The sequence below is a fragment of the Myripristis murdjan genome, chromosome 5, assembly GCF_902150065.1.
Source record: "Myripristis murdjan chromosome 5, fMyrMur1.1, whole genome shotgun sequence".
In the NCBI taxonomy this organism is placed as follows: Eukaryota; Metazoa; Chordata; class Actinopteri; order Holocentriformes; family Holocentridae; genus Myripristis; species Myripristis murdjan.
Window position 1 is genome coordinate 17078634 of NC_043984.1, and position 17875 is coordinate 17096508.

At 39.1% G+C, this 17875-nt stretch overlaps 1 protein-coding gene across 1 annotated transcript; it reads right to left on the minus strand.

Moving 5' to 3' along the window:
- Window positions 1-709: 709 nt before the first annotated feature.
- On the minus strand, window positions 710-14007 carry fkbp5 (FKBP prolyl isomerase 5). Its single transcript, XM_030050816.1, has 11 exons — window positions 13750-14007; window positions 8191-8323; window positions 7773-7917; window positions 7425-7567; window positions 7201-7315; window positions 6908-7064; window positions 5985-6075; window positions 5662-5745; window positions 5324-5509; window positions 4598-4837; window positions 710-3252 (listed from the first exon to the last, which is right to left on the minus strand). The coding sequence occupies exons 2-11, from the start codon at window positions 8293-8295 to the stop codon at window positions 3151-3153; spliced, it is 1368 nt and encodes a 455-aa protein (XP_029906676.1). The 5' UTR covers window positions 8296-8323; window positions 13750-14007; the 3' UTR covers window positions 710-3150.
- Between the last annotated feature and the right edge of the window lie 3868 nt (window positions 14008-17875).

Below are 17875 nucleotides of genomic sequence, written 5' to 3' on the forward strand. Positions count from 1 at the left end.
CATCTCAAAGGGCATTTCTGTGATTATTCAAAATGTTCATGATGATAGGTGGCATGAAGCAAAGCCAATGAGTGAGTCGGACTCCTGGCCAGTAAGAAGCTGAATTTTGGAACTGTGCTGTCTGTCATGCATGAGAATTTACGTGTGAAGCATTTTCTGGAATGCCTAAACATACATATAGGGAGTCAAGACTGGAATCACACTGTACAAAGGGTTTAAAACATTGAACCCAATGTTTTCATATCCTTCTTGCTTCTTGTTCCTGAAGTCACCAATCAACTCTTTTCTAACAGAAGTGCCAGCTAAATGAAGTGTCAACAATCAAATATTTTTTTTCATCGAACATTCAAGACAACAAAATATATATGTTTTGGGTGAAGTATTCATTTAAACCACTGAATGAGCTGTTTTGCTGTTAGAAAAGTGCATCCCATTGACTTGTCAGCTCTTTTTTCATGCATTAAATAGCAAGAACACACAGCTTTCATTCATACATGCAACAGACTGTTGCAAAACCAATTTTAGGTTTAGTGCAGGTATGTGAGGTGGTTAAATATCCTAGCACTGGTGTAAGATTAAGTTGAAGAAAAAACAATGGCTAACTGTCAGTCAGTCTGTGGTGTCAGCAGGTTCATCAGAACAATAAAATGAGCTGAAATGCACCAATAATAAAAATAGATAAATAAATAAATAACTAAAGCTTTCACAATTTTTTTTTTTTTTTTTTTTTTTACAAAGATGTTGGTAATGTGGGTCGTAAAGGGTGGATTCTTCCCACATTTACATATGTAAATTAATTGCAGCCAGCAAGTCAAATGTGCCTTTTTTCCTTCTTTTTTCACCACAATTTACCCTCATAATAACTAGAAAAGAGTACTTCATACTATACAAAATGGTTCAATGTTTATAACCAGCAGCACTTAATTGAAAACATTTACCAATAATCCATTCAAAAATCTTACTAACAAAGAGCACTGCATATTCCTTGACAAAAATGTTAGCACACAAACACACACACATATGCACATTGTTGATGTTTCTTCTTGGATGCACATGCCTTTTACATCAAATATTTGAGACAGCTAAAGTTTTTCATTCTGAACCAGCCAATGTTTAACAAACATTTACAATTTATAGCCAAGATTTGATCCAGGCTTTTCAGGAAAAGACAACAGTGGTGGTTATACAATCTTAGCCAAAGTGCATTATTGTCCACAATCTAACACTCATACATAAGAAAATAAAAGCAGTGGACTACAGAGACACCTTTTGCTGGACCAGTGCAAACAGAACTACACAACTGTAAAATGGTCTAGTTGATCACATTACCAGAATTTTCAAAAAATGTAGAGGAAAGTACAAAGATTTGGGATCGATTCAGAGAGAACTGTGTTTTTTTTTGTTGTTGTTGTTGTTTTTAGCAATTCATACTTAAAGCTTTGTTGTAGTTTCTACTGGTTGGCTGCCCTCTCCAACTGGGAGTCTGCACTACAACATCTGCCCCCTCGTATACAAAGGTGGAATCAGGGTGATGGTCAAATGGTCTACTTAGGTGGCACCGAGACTATACATTTTCTGATTTTAGTTTCAAGAACTAAGATGTCTGTAATGATATTTACATTGGATTTTATGCATGTAGCAAATGCGGAGCAACATTGTTTGAGTGCAACAGAAAAATAAGCCTCATTTCCTAAATCACCAAAATCAACCATAAGTCAGGAGCAGAGAGATCTTATTTGCAGTTGCCAAGCTAATGATAGCAGACTGGCTTCTCATAGAGGAGAGGATTTGTATTGCCTGATCTGTTTTATGGATACAATATATAAGAAAGGTACTGACTTAACTGCATCTGGAGAATAGGTTGAACCATCATGCATGTGTTCATGGATAAATCATTTTAATGTATGGCCGCCGGTCTAATTTGTCTTAAGAGACAGCTCACCCTTAAAAAAAAAAAAAAAAGAAAAGATAAATGTGTTTCTGAAATTACTACTACTAACTACACTCCATGACAATTTATCCTCTATTGTTAGGTTACAGAGTTTAAAAAAAGTACTGGTTAGAGTAGATAATAGGTAGTCACTAATGGGGATTCTAATAAACTAAACTACAACATACTAGTAAAATAAAAGCTGACATTTTCATTGTGTCATTTTGATTAGGTCATTTGGGTAATCAAGTACAACATTTTCTTATAGTTTTGTTAAAAGGGTAATAGCAGCCAGGATAACATTTATATGCTTTTTGGTATATCATAGTACCTCTAGTTTGTGCTTTTTTCTGATTCTACTATCTCTCCTGCTGATGGACAATCTAGGTTTTGTATCAGTGATTCATAAAGATTTTGTAATAAACTTAATTCTGATTTTCAGGAACCATGGCCTGTTTTTAATCCATACAGATTATGGGCAACTTTCTTTTTTCTGATGTCAGCACAGAAAAGCTGTGCTGATTGTTTTTTTGTTTGTTTGTTTGTTTGTTTTGTTTTGTTTTTTGTTTGTTTGTTTGTTTGTTAGTTAGTTTGTTTGTTTGTTTTATTTATTTTATTTATTTTTTTTATTTTTTTCAAAACACTACTAGGTTCTCTTGACTTATTCCACCTTTTATCCAGAGCACATATTGCACATCAAAAAAGTTTCAAGTCTGAATCCCAAACAGCTTGTGATCCATGCATGCAGCTGCCAAATAAGGCTTAATACCAAATAAAGTCAGAGGTATGAATACCAACATGTGCAGTTTTGGAATCAAATATACACTGTGTGGACAAGTCTCAACTCTAAACAATGGCCTAATGACAACGGCAATTGAGTTCCTCTATAATTTTGAAGTCAATGCAAAGCGAAACTCAGCAATCAAAAAGGTGGCCACCAATCTATCACAGCTTATCCTATCAGTGACTGTGCGGTACTGACCCCATTTGGAGGTACATCTTGGCAGTTGCGCAGTCGATGTGACAGGACAAGTGCTGTTTGGCTTGCAAACGTCCCTACTCACACTCCACTTCAAATGCAGGAATGGTGACATGGGGTTTTGGGATGATGAGGTTTGGATTAGAGGGTTTTGTCCGACTCTGTTCCTGCCTCTGCCCCTGGACTCGATACTGGAAGCAAAGGGAGGCCTGCCTTCCTTTCTCCTTGTCAGAGGCCATTGTTACGAAGCACAGTCCTGACTCCTCCGTCGTCGTTTAATGCCCACTCCACTGTTCTCATCGCTCTTCACGCTCTCATCCCGCCTCCTCTTCATCTTCCCAACCTGTGCAGCAGAGATGAAGAGTTTGAGGTGCAGCAGAGATGACGCCATCATCGCCTTTCATTAATAACCACAGCTCCAGTAAAACTAAAGTGCTTTGGCTTCCTATTTGTTGATAGTCACATGGAAAATCTCACTAAGACAGTAAGAATACAGTTTATTACAGTTATTTTAGAAACAGATCTTGCTTTTCATTTGAAACCAGTAAAAGGTTAGTAGCGGCCACCTTTCCACTGGTTTTAGACTACAAGACGCACAGTACATGAATACACCTGCCACCTCCCTCCACATGCTGGACTCTGCTCATCATGCAGCCTTGAGGTTTATTATGTCCTACTTACCCACATCATGGTCTCCTTTATGAAAAAGTGTGCTGGCCATCCTTTATTTACAAGGGTATTCTTTAGCAGCTTTTGAACTATCTTTCATCTTTTTTGATTAAACCCCAAAATACAGTTTACACTCTTACTGCACGTGTCTAATCTGCGCTTCACATGTAAATGACCTCAAGATTAACTTTCAAGTAATAAGAGCGTCTTGATTTATGTAATAGTTAGTGTCATTTGCATAGTAAAATTGCGCTGTTGTTATTTTATTCATTTTTTTGTTTTGTTTTGTTTTTAATTACTGCCATATTTCTCTGATTTTTACTTTTTGATTACTACATGTATTGCAATTCCTGTCCAGTACTATCTCGAAAAGGAAATCTCAATCTCAAGACACTAACCTGGTAAAATAAAGGCTAACTGAAAAAAAAAATATATGTGTATATTACACGATGAAAACTATGGTCTACACATCCAATGAAAATATGCTTTTCATGAGAATTTGTCCCTTTAGATCATTTGAAAATTCTTTAAAAATGTGATTCTGTGTCATTTATATTAACAAATTAAATTATTTACATTGTACATTGTAATTGATGTGCTCTTGTCATGTTTTCTTCTATTTGGCCAGAGTAACACACCAGCAGGTAAACTGACCACCAGTAGGAGAGAAAATGCAGGAGGAGATAAATGGACACTAGATGTCACTATGCTACCATAGAAAATGCATTAACTTCCATAACACGACTAATTCCTATGAAAATGGAGACATGTTTGCAACGTATTAAGAAAAATAAATCAACCCTACAATTATTAATTTGAATAAGGAGGCTCTGTCATGAATATAAAAAAAATATGTAAGACTGTGTGGAGCTAATGGTGAGATGGCTCTGCCTTAGTTCAACAATTTCCACAGTGATCCAGAAAAGGGCTTGATCATTAGCACACCAATTACAAATAATTAACTACGTCCTGTTCACAGAGCATCCACGTGCAGTAGGGTGTCCAAACACTCTACAGACCTTGGCATCGTATTCTGCAAACTTCTGGAACATGTTGGCATAGATCTTCTTGTCTTGTTCATGGTGTTCCCTGATTTTGCGCTGGCAGATGGAGATCTGAGCACGAGCGGCTCGGTTTGAGGAGTTGACTTGCAGAACTTGCTGAAAGTCTGCCATGGCCAGGCTGAACTCATTACGAAGGAGACGGGCTTCCCCACGACGATACAAAGCCTTCTCATTCTTCCCATCTAGCTCAATCACCTAATACACACACACACACACACACACACACACACACACACACACACACACACACACACACAGAGTAATTGGTAATTAGAGTAATCCCAGTATCAGTACAGTTATCAGAGTAATCCGCTCAACCAGATGATCCTGAACATTATTTATTATTTGGCATGAGATTTATATTATTTGTTATATTATTAGAAATATAGATTGTTATATCAATAGTGTTATTTATATTATTTCCATTATTATATTATTAAATTATTTATAGTTGTATTATTTGTTATATTATTTATCTCAGTATATTATTTGGCATGAGAGTTAAAGGTCTCAGTCACGTATCAGAGTACAAACGATGTTTTTCAAAACACAAACCTATCAAATTGGAAATCCCTACATGAGGTAACATGTAAGGATGTGGTAACATGTAGGGATTTCCAATTTGAGTATTTTTAAATAAATGGAAAATGTCATCACAAGTAGCAGATCTGAGCAGCTTACTTTGTTGCAGTTCTCTACTACGTGAGAAAACTCCTTCAGTCGCAGGAAACACAACGCCAGATTGAGCTGGGATATCAAAAGAAAATCCTGTATCCTCTTCTGCTGCTCCATCCCAACACCACACTCCATTTCTAGCCAGGAAACGATGCGCTGGTACTGGATGATTGCCTGGTGGAACCTCCCTGCCTGATAAAGGAAAACAATAGCGCTTTAAAAAAAAAAAAAAAAAACCTCAGGACACTGCATGTCACTAACATGTCAGTGATAAATTCAGTTTATTTTTCTTTCTTTTTTTATCATTTTATTGTTAAGCTCAAAGACCAGCATGCCAAATGTACCTTGAAGTATTGATTCCCTTTATGCTTAACTCCAGATGCCAACTCCAGCTTCTCATTCAAGTCCATTTCCCAGGATTCTTTGGCCTTGAGGAAACATATCAGTCAGTGTCGCAAAGATATCAGTACAATGTGATTTTTTTTTTATTCAGCTTAAACTGACCTCAAAGTTATTTAAAAGCCAAGTGTGTTCTGTGCTTAAATTTTATTATCTTACATGGAAAATGAGTTCAATATAGGAGCCACATGACCCTTCTAATTTTGGGAGTAAACCTACTGATTGCTTGTTGTTTGTTTTTTTTAGCCATGTTAAGAGTAGAGCTCACCCTCTGAAAGTCTTTAAGGGTAACTTCATATACAAGGTCTTTGTTTGGTCCAACCTTGTACTCTGGTTTACCCTCTCTTCCAAAGCCATACCTGCAAAAATGAAGTGTGAGCATGAGCCTGCTGAAATTCATTTTTCAATTAATTTTTGCAGAGATATCACAAAGAAAAAACAAGCAGCAAATTAAAGATTTTTATCTCTGTGCAATCCATTTATACAAATTAAGAAACCGAGGTGCACACCAACTGTGACTTTACGTGCACACCTTTTATTCCACAGTAAGGGCAACCAAAACAGCCCAGAGTTTTCAAAAACACAGGCTGCACAGCTCATGACAAATAGCCCATAAAAGTCATGATTTCCATAGTTTAAAGTTTACCTAATCAAATTATGGCATTATTGCACTACACTCTTTTGCTGAAGAAAAATAAGAAATAATAAGAAAAAACAGGTGGAAACAGTCATTGCACATTGAGGGGAAATTATAGACAGATAGATAGATAGATAGATAGATAGATAGATAGATAGATAGATAGATAGATAGATAGATAAGTAGATAGATAAGTAGATATAATCCACCGCAACGTCAAACGCAGAGTTAAGAACCTTGGAGAGCTCTTTGTTTGCTCTCCTCATTAACTTTTGACACAGGAAGGTAGAAGGGCAATCAGGCTTTCTGCAGCTGAAAACTATTTATAAAACTAAGTCACAGCTATCCTCAGCTGACTTACAGGGGGTCATTCATGCATTTATTTCCTCTTACATTACATTTCCTCATACAAATGCAGAGAGCACAATTCTAAAGTTTTGTATTAGTTAAGCCCCAGCTACAAGCCTAAGTATTATTAATTGTGTTTTGTTGTTTTGTATGACACTTTGGTTGGATTACACAGGAATCAAATTTTAAATATGTGGGTAACTTACTTGGGTTTTAAGTGAAGTATACAGCACTCTCCTTTCTGCATCTTTTCCATGGCTCGGTCAACTCCAAGAGGAACTCCTTTGTCCTCTGCCTCACCGACAGTAAAGCGGACATCCCTCGAGTCAAACAGCCGCCCCCCACAGCTTCCCTCCAGGTGGACTGTGAGTGAAACATTCACATTTGGGGAAGTGTAGCTGTGTTATACTAATTGCTAATGCAAATCACTGATATAATAACAAACTGATTCTACAGAGCTTTTTTGTGCAATATAAATAATATTCAAAAAGGCCTTTACCATCAACAGTTGCGCCATCATTAGGATTAGTGTAACCATCCCCTTTGACTTTGATTCTTCTTATGATGCCACCATCATCTGTAAGCACCTCTCCTTCAAAGCTGAGCAGCTCCATCTAAAGAGATAGGCACATGCAGCTGTTTGTGATGCAGAACCACGGCAGATCATGCATGTAATAATCATGCATTAATAAACAAATAGCAGCAGTGTCATGACAAACCCACCTCAAACAGTAGCGATGAGTTAGGAGGAATTTTGCCAGGGTTCCCAGCAGATCCATACGCATATTCTGGCTTACATAGTAGCGTGCACACCTCTCCCTTCTGCATAGACAACACGCTGATGTCCCAGGCCTTGATGACTTGTCCTGTGAATGGGAGAATATCAATTTAAAAAAAAAAAAAAAAAAACAACCGGGAAGATCACAGGTTGTTGGGTCATAAAAGACTAGTTCAGAGATTATGTAATATAATGAAAGATAAGAATGTGACAACTGTATGAACCAGGTGTAATAAAGGCATTGCTGAGTGACAGCAGCACGTGATGTACTGTACAAAAAGTCAGACACCTACCCTTGCCCAGATTAAAGGAAAAAGGCTCCTTGCGATCAAGACTGGAGTCAAACTTCTTCCCGTTCAACAGTTTTCCAGTGTAGTGGACAGTCACTCTGTCCCCCATCATAGGGCGCTCTCCATCAACCCCCTGCCGCTTCACAACCTGCAGAGAGAGACAGAGAGAGAGAGAGAGAGAGAGAGAGAGAGAGAGATGATCTACCAGTTCAACTGATAACCCTCCCTTATCTGACAGAGTAAACGGGAATGGGAAGATGCAGGCAGAACAGACAAAACAGGAGAAATGTGTATGCAAGCGTATTTAATCTTAATGCAAGACAAAAGAAAAGTGCAGTAGGAGTATGAGTCCTGCATGTGCATGAAAACACCCACATTACAGTGTAGAATATTGAAATTTAGAAGCTACGACAGCAAATACCTTGACAACTCCTTGGTCTTTGTTGGGCGTCACGTCTATGCCCTTGGCAGCAAACATGGCCATAGCCGACTGGCCATCCATGGACAGGTCCTTATCGGTGGTCATTTCTGCGTCTGGGCATCACACACTATGACTAGAAACAAATGGAAACACAGATCAGCATGTTACTTATCTTCATATCTCACCCAAAATGTAGAGATGTAGGTCTGCTTTTCACTTTGCAACATACTCTGGTTTCCTTGCACTGCTTTAGTAAGATTTCCCTAAACATGTTGGCTTTGTCTCAACATTTTTGCAGAACTTGAAAATGGATGGATAGATAGTGGTTTTATGGAGGTTTACACACACACACACACAAAACTCACAGGCCTGATAGAAACTGGCGACAAGCAGATGCAAAACCGAGCTGTGGAGCTGTACTCATTGCTTGGAATGTCTAAGGGGGTGGGGGTGGTAATTTATTTACTTTTATTTTACCAGGCCACCTATGAGCAAATTCTTATTTACTAGCCTGGCACGAGATCAGCCTCTTGGGGGGAACCAAAGGGGATAAAATAAAAACTTTCAGAATTACGGGATGTAAGAGACAGACAAGACAAACAACAAACAGTGTTACCATTAAGAACGGGCAGTGAATCGAACAAAAGCAGAGAGGGGAGCACACCGGAAAGGAAAGGGGAAAAAAACTGAGAAAGAGAGAGAAAGAGAGAAATAGCAACACACTATAGAGTAAGGGTAATAAATCAAACCAAGTCACACATCAACAGACACGCAAATCAGAAATAATCATCCTGGCGGTAGTAAAACAGTTGCATGTTTCAGTAAGAATGTCATGACAGTGTCCTGTAAAGTGGTTAATGAAATTAAATTACCCTGTGTTAGTGATTATTGTAGTTTATTGTCCAGTGTTAGTGGTCACTGCATTCCAGTGCAGTCACTAAGTGCAGTACAAATGCATCAGACAATAAGACAACACACATCACACACAATAAGTGCCTGTCAAAGTCATAGTTTGCTGTGAGGGCTGACAACAGTTGTGTAGCTCTGAAAAACGCTCTTGATAGATTATGGAGCATGAAGTAAAATCACAGTCTCTCCTAGCAATATCAGACCAGAATCATTGTACCAGTGATTTCTATAAATCCTGTCAGCACATGTGACTTTCTCTGCCCATTAGTACACAATGTTAGAGATGGACTCACACTGTTGCAAAAGCCAGTTGAGCAGCAAGCCCAGTTCTATGGGGGAGATTACTTTTCTTTGCAATGTCAACTCAATATCATGAAACTGTTCCACTCCATTTTGCATCCACAACCGACAAACCAATTGTGTAATTCCAAATTATTGGCAGAGAAAGCGCCACATCGCTTGCTTCATTCATTGCTGCACTCAAAATGGCACATGTAAGACAGCTGCAATATGGATGGACCTTTATGCTCTTTGACAACAAGGACTGCAACAGTATCAGATATTATCCAGATATTTTACAGACACTGACTTCATTTAGGCATCTCAGCCTCAGGGCCGTCCTAAGCTTTTATTCTGTAATGTAATCAGTGTGTTAAACATTATTTTAACATGGTGAAATAACATCCTTCCAGCACTCTATTTGTTTTACATATCATGTATGTATAGCTATATATCACATGGTTGATGTAGTTGCACCACTAATTAAAGCATCAGTGTGCATGTCCAGATATACAGTCAGCAGTGGGCGTGACTGTACTTACATATGCACTGTGTTGCTGGACAAAAAGATGCTGTGGGATAACTACACAGTTAGGATCTGGCTCTTGAATTTTATCATACCATACCACAACCCCCCCCCATCCTTCACTCTCTGTCTTTCTGACAAAATATTATCAAATAAGACACAAACAGCATGAAAAGGGTGTCAAATGTGAACCACAGATATGTTTTCTGTATCAGAGTCATAACATATGGCATGAAAAAGTAAACACTTGTTTAAACAAACAGACAGACAGACAGGCAGACAGACATACATACATATAAAGCATCACAGCAGAAAACACTGTCACAATGTAAAGGTGTAATAATATCCCATGAATTGTAATTAAATTTTGGTAAAAGCTGACTGTGCTATTGGAGTGATAAATTATAGCAAGTCAAAACAAAATTCCGCATGGACTAAAACAAAGTTATCAGACTTTAAAGGGTAATTTAATACATTATTCAATACTCTACTGAACCAATATTCTCTTTTATCCACCACCCCAAGGGAGAGAAATTTGCATTCATGCAATGGCAGGCTTGGACACTAAATTTTGATTGGCTTGGAAGGTTACATTTGTTTCATCAAATATCCATCCGAAACTCCTGACTTCAAAGCAGTGATAGCTGAATAATAACTGCTCTAAATCAATCTAAAAAAAATCAATATCCGTGTGTGAGCGTTGCTGTTAATTAAAAATGGCTTTTTCCGGCCTCTTTCTCAAAATTCCATATATGGCAAAATGCTGTGAACTAGCAATTCAAGTTTTGATGATGGTGTCAGATTTGGTGCTAGAGTAGTTTAATGTTATTTTCGTCATCATGTGACAGTTAATGCACCCGCTCTGCTTTGCCCAACATGGATGGATCTTGTCTGTCATGTCAATACAGTGACTGCAGACACTCACAATTTGCCTGGGAGAATATTATTGGCATTATTCTGGAGACAATAAAAAGCTAGTTAGCTATGTTAATGTGCTGTCAGGGCATATTTATTGACTGCTATCCAAAAGTAATGCAGTAACACTTGCTAGAATGGCACTAGCACACATCTGTTAAGGAGATAAATTGCTTGGTTGATGCTATGATAAATGCTATTGGCTAGTGTTGTAAAGTAATGTTTCCATAGCATAAAAGTCTCAAGCCAATTATGAGTATTTGACCATCATAACAAATGTTATTAGGGAAACAGAGATACTGTAATTAAAAAGTATATATTACAACCAATAGGTTTTAATTTTGCAATACTTTGGGTTTTTTTCCGATTCTAAATGTGTTTTTTCTTTCTCTTTTTTTTAATCTGCACAGTATACACTGAGAAGGGTGAGGCAAAGGCTGTTTTGTATGTGTGTGTAAAACGTGGGTGAGCAGAAATACTTTGTGAAATGACCTCAGGCTTTATATGTGATGTCACAGGTTAAAATCTGCCTCGTGAATATTATCACACCCTAGGTGAATATTATGTAACATAGAGTCATACTGTAACAATGTTAAAATGGATATACAGCCAGACAGACAGACAGACAGTTTTTCTAATCTATTGAAGCATGTGATAAAACAGCTTATTTAATCTGTCATAGTGAGTATGGCCATGAGCTTGAGGAGTACTGTCAAGAAAGGGAGAGGTTACACACACACAAACACACACTTTCACTTGTGTGCTGCCCAGTCGACAGTCTTGCTGATCAACATTTTCACAGTAACGGCTGGAGACTTTAAGCTGTGCTCAAGGGCAGTAGTTACTGAGGGAGGAAAGAGGAATAGTAGTTTACATTCCACACATAGATTTTCAAGATTTTCAGTCAGTTCACTTCTCAGGCTTCTGATATCCTTCACTGTTGCTGATGATCATGAATTAATATTCTGATATTCCTCCAGACTAAATACACCCTGCGTATGAGCATCAGAAGGGCCTGGAGACATAACAGTGAGCAACTGCACGTACGCTAAAATGTTTTGCAATAAGCTCATGGTATTCAGTATAATTAAAGTAACAGGTTTACTGGTGTTCATTTTCTGAGCATGTGCAATATGTTGGGAAAATACCACCAAATGTGTGCCTCACTGCGCATGTAAGACCTATCAAAGCTTGTCTTACTAATATTTACTCACTTTATTCTGTTTTTATCTTTCACTTGCGTACGTATTCAGCTTTAAGTCCAGCTCAAAACGTCTGTCTTCACCTTTTAGCCGCACCTTTAATTGTGTCTTTTATATTACATGGATTTCATTTAAGAACTAACTCTTTATCAAATGTATCTTGTGTGTGTGTGTGTGTGTGTGTGTGTGTGTGTGTGCTTGTGTGCATATGTATGTAAGACAGAGTGAGATGGTGTGTGTGTGTTTGTGAACACCATGTTCCTTCTATTCAGAGTTCCCTGCTGGCCAAGTCTGATGGTGTTTACCAATCTGGTGCCCCCTCAGTTACAACACAGCATCACTTTTGGATGGTAATAACCCCACAATTTATCACCATTCAAATAAACCCTCAAATTTGCCTTACAAATAAATCACATGTGTGTGTGATGTAAATGGAATAGCATTGTGATGAAATACTGCAATCCACAATGGCATCAGTGCAGACAAGGTGGAACAGCTAACTCGGAGCCCCTGCGGAGGAGTGCGGGAACAGAACACAAAGAAGCAAAGATCACATCCACAGATGCAGACTGTGCCTGTACTCTTGCTTCACTGCTGATCCACATGTGAGCACGGGGGCACATGGTCTAAGACACAGACTGATAAGCTGGCACAGTGTTGTGGACAGTGAAGCACTGTCTGAAATACAAAGGCTTTTATGTGGTTAACCTGACTGGGTCTGCTCTGGACAAAGACCCAGTAACCTGGAAAAAGAAACTGGCAGACAGACTTCAGCATGGCTTTAACAATGATGCCACACGAGCTTATAACTGATCTGATTTGCATTCATAGACAGCCTTTAAAAAAACTTATGTGATACACTAACAAAGATAGCTCCTTTAAATATTTTATTAGAATTAATCTGAATGTGAAATTGACATGAAAAATCATGTATTGACAATGAGGGTAAAGTACAGTTTGCTTGCGTTTGAATGTATTTTCAGAGATATAGCAAATCAATGGTGGCCAACGACCCCTCTCTGAGCTGTCTTTCCATTTTATCATGCCAAAAGTATATAGACATATAAATATTAACAAATACCCCCCTCAGGCTCTCTGATTCATCTCCAAGACTTTGCTTCAACCCATTTCAGTGACAGCGTTGAGTCTCCCACTCTCTCATGCCAATCTAAATACATGTGCAAAAAAAAAAAAAAAAAAAAAAAAAAAAAAGCCCATATAGTTTTAGGGTCTAGACTGTAACCTACCATTATGGGATGTAGCCACAGGAAATGTCCAACCACAATCTTGTATCAGGACATGAGAAACTGTTCAACTAACTTCTGATGCTACACCTATGCTTTCAGGTGTTCTGGGTGTCATAATGATGAAGTGATGTTCTAGGAAATCACTCCTCAGTGGGAATCAGTACACCACACACACACTCACACACACAGAAACACACACATACATACAAACACACACAGAAACACATACACACACACACTGGGAGTCTGACCAACCTTTTATTGAAATAAAACAGTGGGTTACACCTATTTATAATCTGCCCCAATATACCATATGCCCCAATGTGTGGGAAATTCAGCACAGTACCCATCCTATCCCTCTGCACTGAGCCTTTTAATTCAGTCAGTGTGTAAGGTCTGTTGAGCATAAAACACGAGAACCCGGTAACCTTAAACTCCTAATTAAATAGAGAGTAAAAAAGAGAGAAAAAAATGAACTTACAATTCCTTGTGTTCCCTCCTTTAATTCTTCCCCGGCTCCTGTGCTCTGGTGAAATTTCAGTCGGTATCGTATGGGTTTTGCGTTGTAGCCCCCTCTATTCCTCTTTAATTCAAGTCCGCCCCTCTTACACACAGGGTACTAAATGTTCTATCCATAGATGTTGTGCGTGTTTTTTGTTATTCCTATACAGCCGACTCTGGTGACGATCAACATGCTGGAGTACTAGCCATATGGAGTGAAGAATTGAAATGACATACAGTGGAGGGGGGAGAAGGAGGGGGGAGAGAGAGAGAGAGAGAGAGAGAGAGAGAGAGAGAGAGAGAGAGAGAGAGAGAGAGAGAGGAATTGTGGGAGGGCGTTTAGGGTAAAATTAAGGGCAGGTCTTGGAAAGAAGCCACAAAGTAACACAATGTTCCGGCTGTACTGTAGCTGTACTGCTGCCGCTACTGATGAGAACACTGTGTTCCAATAGACACCCTGACCTGTAACCCGTTCCGTGCCGAGCCGGGCGGGCGGAGCCGCGCACTCAGCTTTGCACCGGGAACAGCCTGTACCGCAGCAGGCTGTCCTCCACTCAGCTGACAACCCTTCATCAACATTGCTGTGTTGTTACAGGAGGCTGCACAAGCACCGACGCACGCTGTCTGCGGGGCTTTAACACGTTACTGGCCGCCAGGCACAGCTACTCTCCCCGGTACAGAGCGCTCTAACGACTAGTTTCTCTATCGGCGTCCCCACCCTTTTTTTTAACATTTCAAAGAATAGACTTTAAATCTGACTCCTTGTAATCTGAATTCACGACATTCACCAATGGGAATTAAGAAAGTAAGATTACACAGTTAAGGCAGAGGCTTTTATTTTATGTATTTATTTATTTTTTTTAAAAAAGACCATTTTCGTTTACATGCTTCATACTTGGCCATGTTTTGAAGCCTGACTGAAAATCATTGTTTTTAGTCTACACACCATATGAACTTCTACAATACTGCGGTGGCTGATGGTAACGCGTTACAATAATCTGATTAGTTTCCCTGTTAATAATGAGTAGTGCAACCACTTATTATTATTACATACTATTATACTTACGTACCATTACTACTTTCTATAACATTTCAGGCATTGCCTTTCATTAGTTATCTTACGAGAAATATACCTTTATTGTTCTATTTACCTAGTGTGGATGGCTGTTAGATTTGTATGTGGTTATTTTAAAAAGAAAAATTGCATCACATTCATGCACTAAGGAGCTGGCAACAGTACATCGACGCTCTCTCTTATGCGAGGTGAAACATTTCAAGTGGCCATCTACTCTGATCCTAACAAGCAAAAGGACGGCGAGAGCAGTGGACATCAACACCCAGTGACTCCGAGGAGCTAAGGTAAGAGAAGGGTGCAAACACCAATTTGAGGATTATGCAGTAGGATGGAGGAGTAAGCCAAGGCAGTGTACGAAATTACTGCTCTCAGGGTTAGGGAGTAATAACATTACTTTTGAAATGCGTTGGGGTGTTACGTTTTCAGTGAAGAGTCAATAAAGCGTGAAATCTGCCACTGATAGAAACTGAGTCAGTGTTGTATAGGACTGTATAGGATTTTTTTTTTTTAATAGCATGCAGGCTCTTAATGACTAACAGTAAGGCAAAGCCGGACTTGGACTGAGGTTGAAGTACAGGGCAGAAAAAAAACTCAGACGCATAGTTTCCTACTGCTTTATTATTCCATCTTATTTTTAGGCTATTAATATATCCTACCAAGGCCAACAGGCTATCCAAAACGGATAAAGGTGCGGCCACACGAGTACAGTAAAATGTACAGTAGTTTCCAGGTCACTTCCATTCTTCACAGGCGAAGGACGAATAAATCTATGTCCACCAATAGCGAGGTGATTTCGCATATTCCTCTTGGCATAGTTCAAGTTTGATGAATTTTGACCTGTGAATTGACCAGTGTCAAACAAGTTGCTGAGGCTGACCCCACTTCGTTTTCCAGGGCTTAACGTTTCTGGAGGAAAGTTTTAGCCGTGTCTGCCCAGCCTCTCTTACATAACCCAACATCCTCCTGCAGACCACTATAACCCCTCTCCCTCTCCTCAACCACAAAAATGCCCAAATCCTTCTCTGATCTTTAGAAAACACTTTTACAGAGCAAAACCAACAACCATTCAAGCAGACTACAACCCAGCAGGCTGATTTCCATGTGTGCCTCATCCCAGGCCTCCAGCATTCAGCACACCCACATACAAATTTTGGTAAATGTTCATTGTATGTACACTGGCTGTGGGAACCACAGTCTGCTGGTTTGTAGTTCACTCAAGTTGTTGTTGGTGGTTTTGCCAGGTGAAAATGGTGTGTAAAGATCAGAGATAGACTTTGGGATATTTGTTGGTGAGGCAGACAGGCAGAAAGGTTATAGCAGGAGGCCATTGTTTACTCCTCCACATGCTGTACTTTGCCATAGGCTGACACTATGATTCCTTTTATCAACGTTTACCAGAGTTGAACTAGAGCGGAGCAGTATGGACAAAATATATTATCTTTATCTCTCTGACATCCGATATTGTATTCCTCAGATGCTTACACACAATGACCAATCATCAGTAATGTGGATATGATGACCAAGTAGGTAGATGGAAAATAATAGAACAGCCAGAGCAGTCTAATAACGGAAACTTGCACGCTTTTAGTGTAATGTAGCCTTTAAAATCAGGAAGGGAAAGATAACTTTGCCATATCACAAAATTACAATATTCAAAATCCCAGATGATATTTTGTCTCGTATCATGATATCAATATAATGTTGATATATTGCCTAGCCCTATCTTGAGCTCTTTGCCAAAAAGAGGATGAAAATGTCTTTGCCAATAGAAGCAAATGTCTTAACCCCTCTCCCTCTCCTCAACCACAGTTTGCTCCTTGTCCACATGGGATCGAAGTGAGGTGAATGCACATTTCACTCATGTGTGACTGCACCCTCAGACACTGGTCTTCAATCTTGGTTGTCAGGACCCAGAGTATTGCTGGCTTTCTATCCCACTAGGGGGTTAATGGCATCCACCTGGCACCCCAGGAGTATGTTCATAGTATGTGATTAGAAGGTTATAAAGAAAACTAGCATGGCTCTGGCTCCTGAAGACCAGGATCGAAGAACCACTGCAGCATGATACTAACCTATGAACCAATAAATATTCACCCTCAGTTAGGAAATTGACTATAACTCCATCATAGTTTGTCCTTTCATCATAAGTAGTACAAATGCATAGTACGGGATAAGTAACCTTGTTTGAAACAGCCATTTTCACTTTACCTAATCAAGCGCTGGTGTTCGGTCACATACTATTAAGAGCAAAGTGTGCACTTTTTTTTCAGCTAAACTGGTGGTTTCAGTGGTTAGTACACCTGCAAGCAGAGAGGGAGCAACTAAAGGTCGCACTTGAGCAAAATGCACATTCATCCGTAATACACTTACATTCTGCATGTGGTATAGGCAAATACATTCTGCTCTTTTACTTTTTTCACATTTTCATCCTGGCATGCAAGTTCGATGATCTTTGACTTGCAAAATCATGTAGATGAAAACTGAACGTTTGCACACTGCAAAACCAATAATGACTGAAGCTGACTACAATCCAGCAGACGGATTTCTGGACCTCCAACATTCAGCACACAAACAAATTTGCCTTATGCAGTTATTTTCTCATGTGTTACTTCAACTTAAAAGTAAAATCTCTTGCTGCATTTAAGGAAAATCATGCAGACTCTCGGCTCTCCATGGCACAAGATTGGACACCAATGCACTGAAGCAGGGATGGGGAACGATGTGCTATGGAGGGCCAAGAGTCTGCAGGTTCTCATTCCAACCAAAAACTACTACAGGTGATTTCACTGATCAGTACTTGAATGTGAGATAATCAGTAGGTGCGCTCCAAACAGGACTGGCACAGTGCTGGTTTGTGGCACATGAGCATTATTTCAACTCCAAGCTGACATGTTGTGTCAACTTGATGCAATGGCAAAAGAGTAAAATACCACATGTACTGCAGCATGGCAAGCAATGATTGGAAGAAAAAAATATTTAATGTCTATCACACGGTGAATACTACTGTAAAACTTAATGAAGGCCTATCACC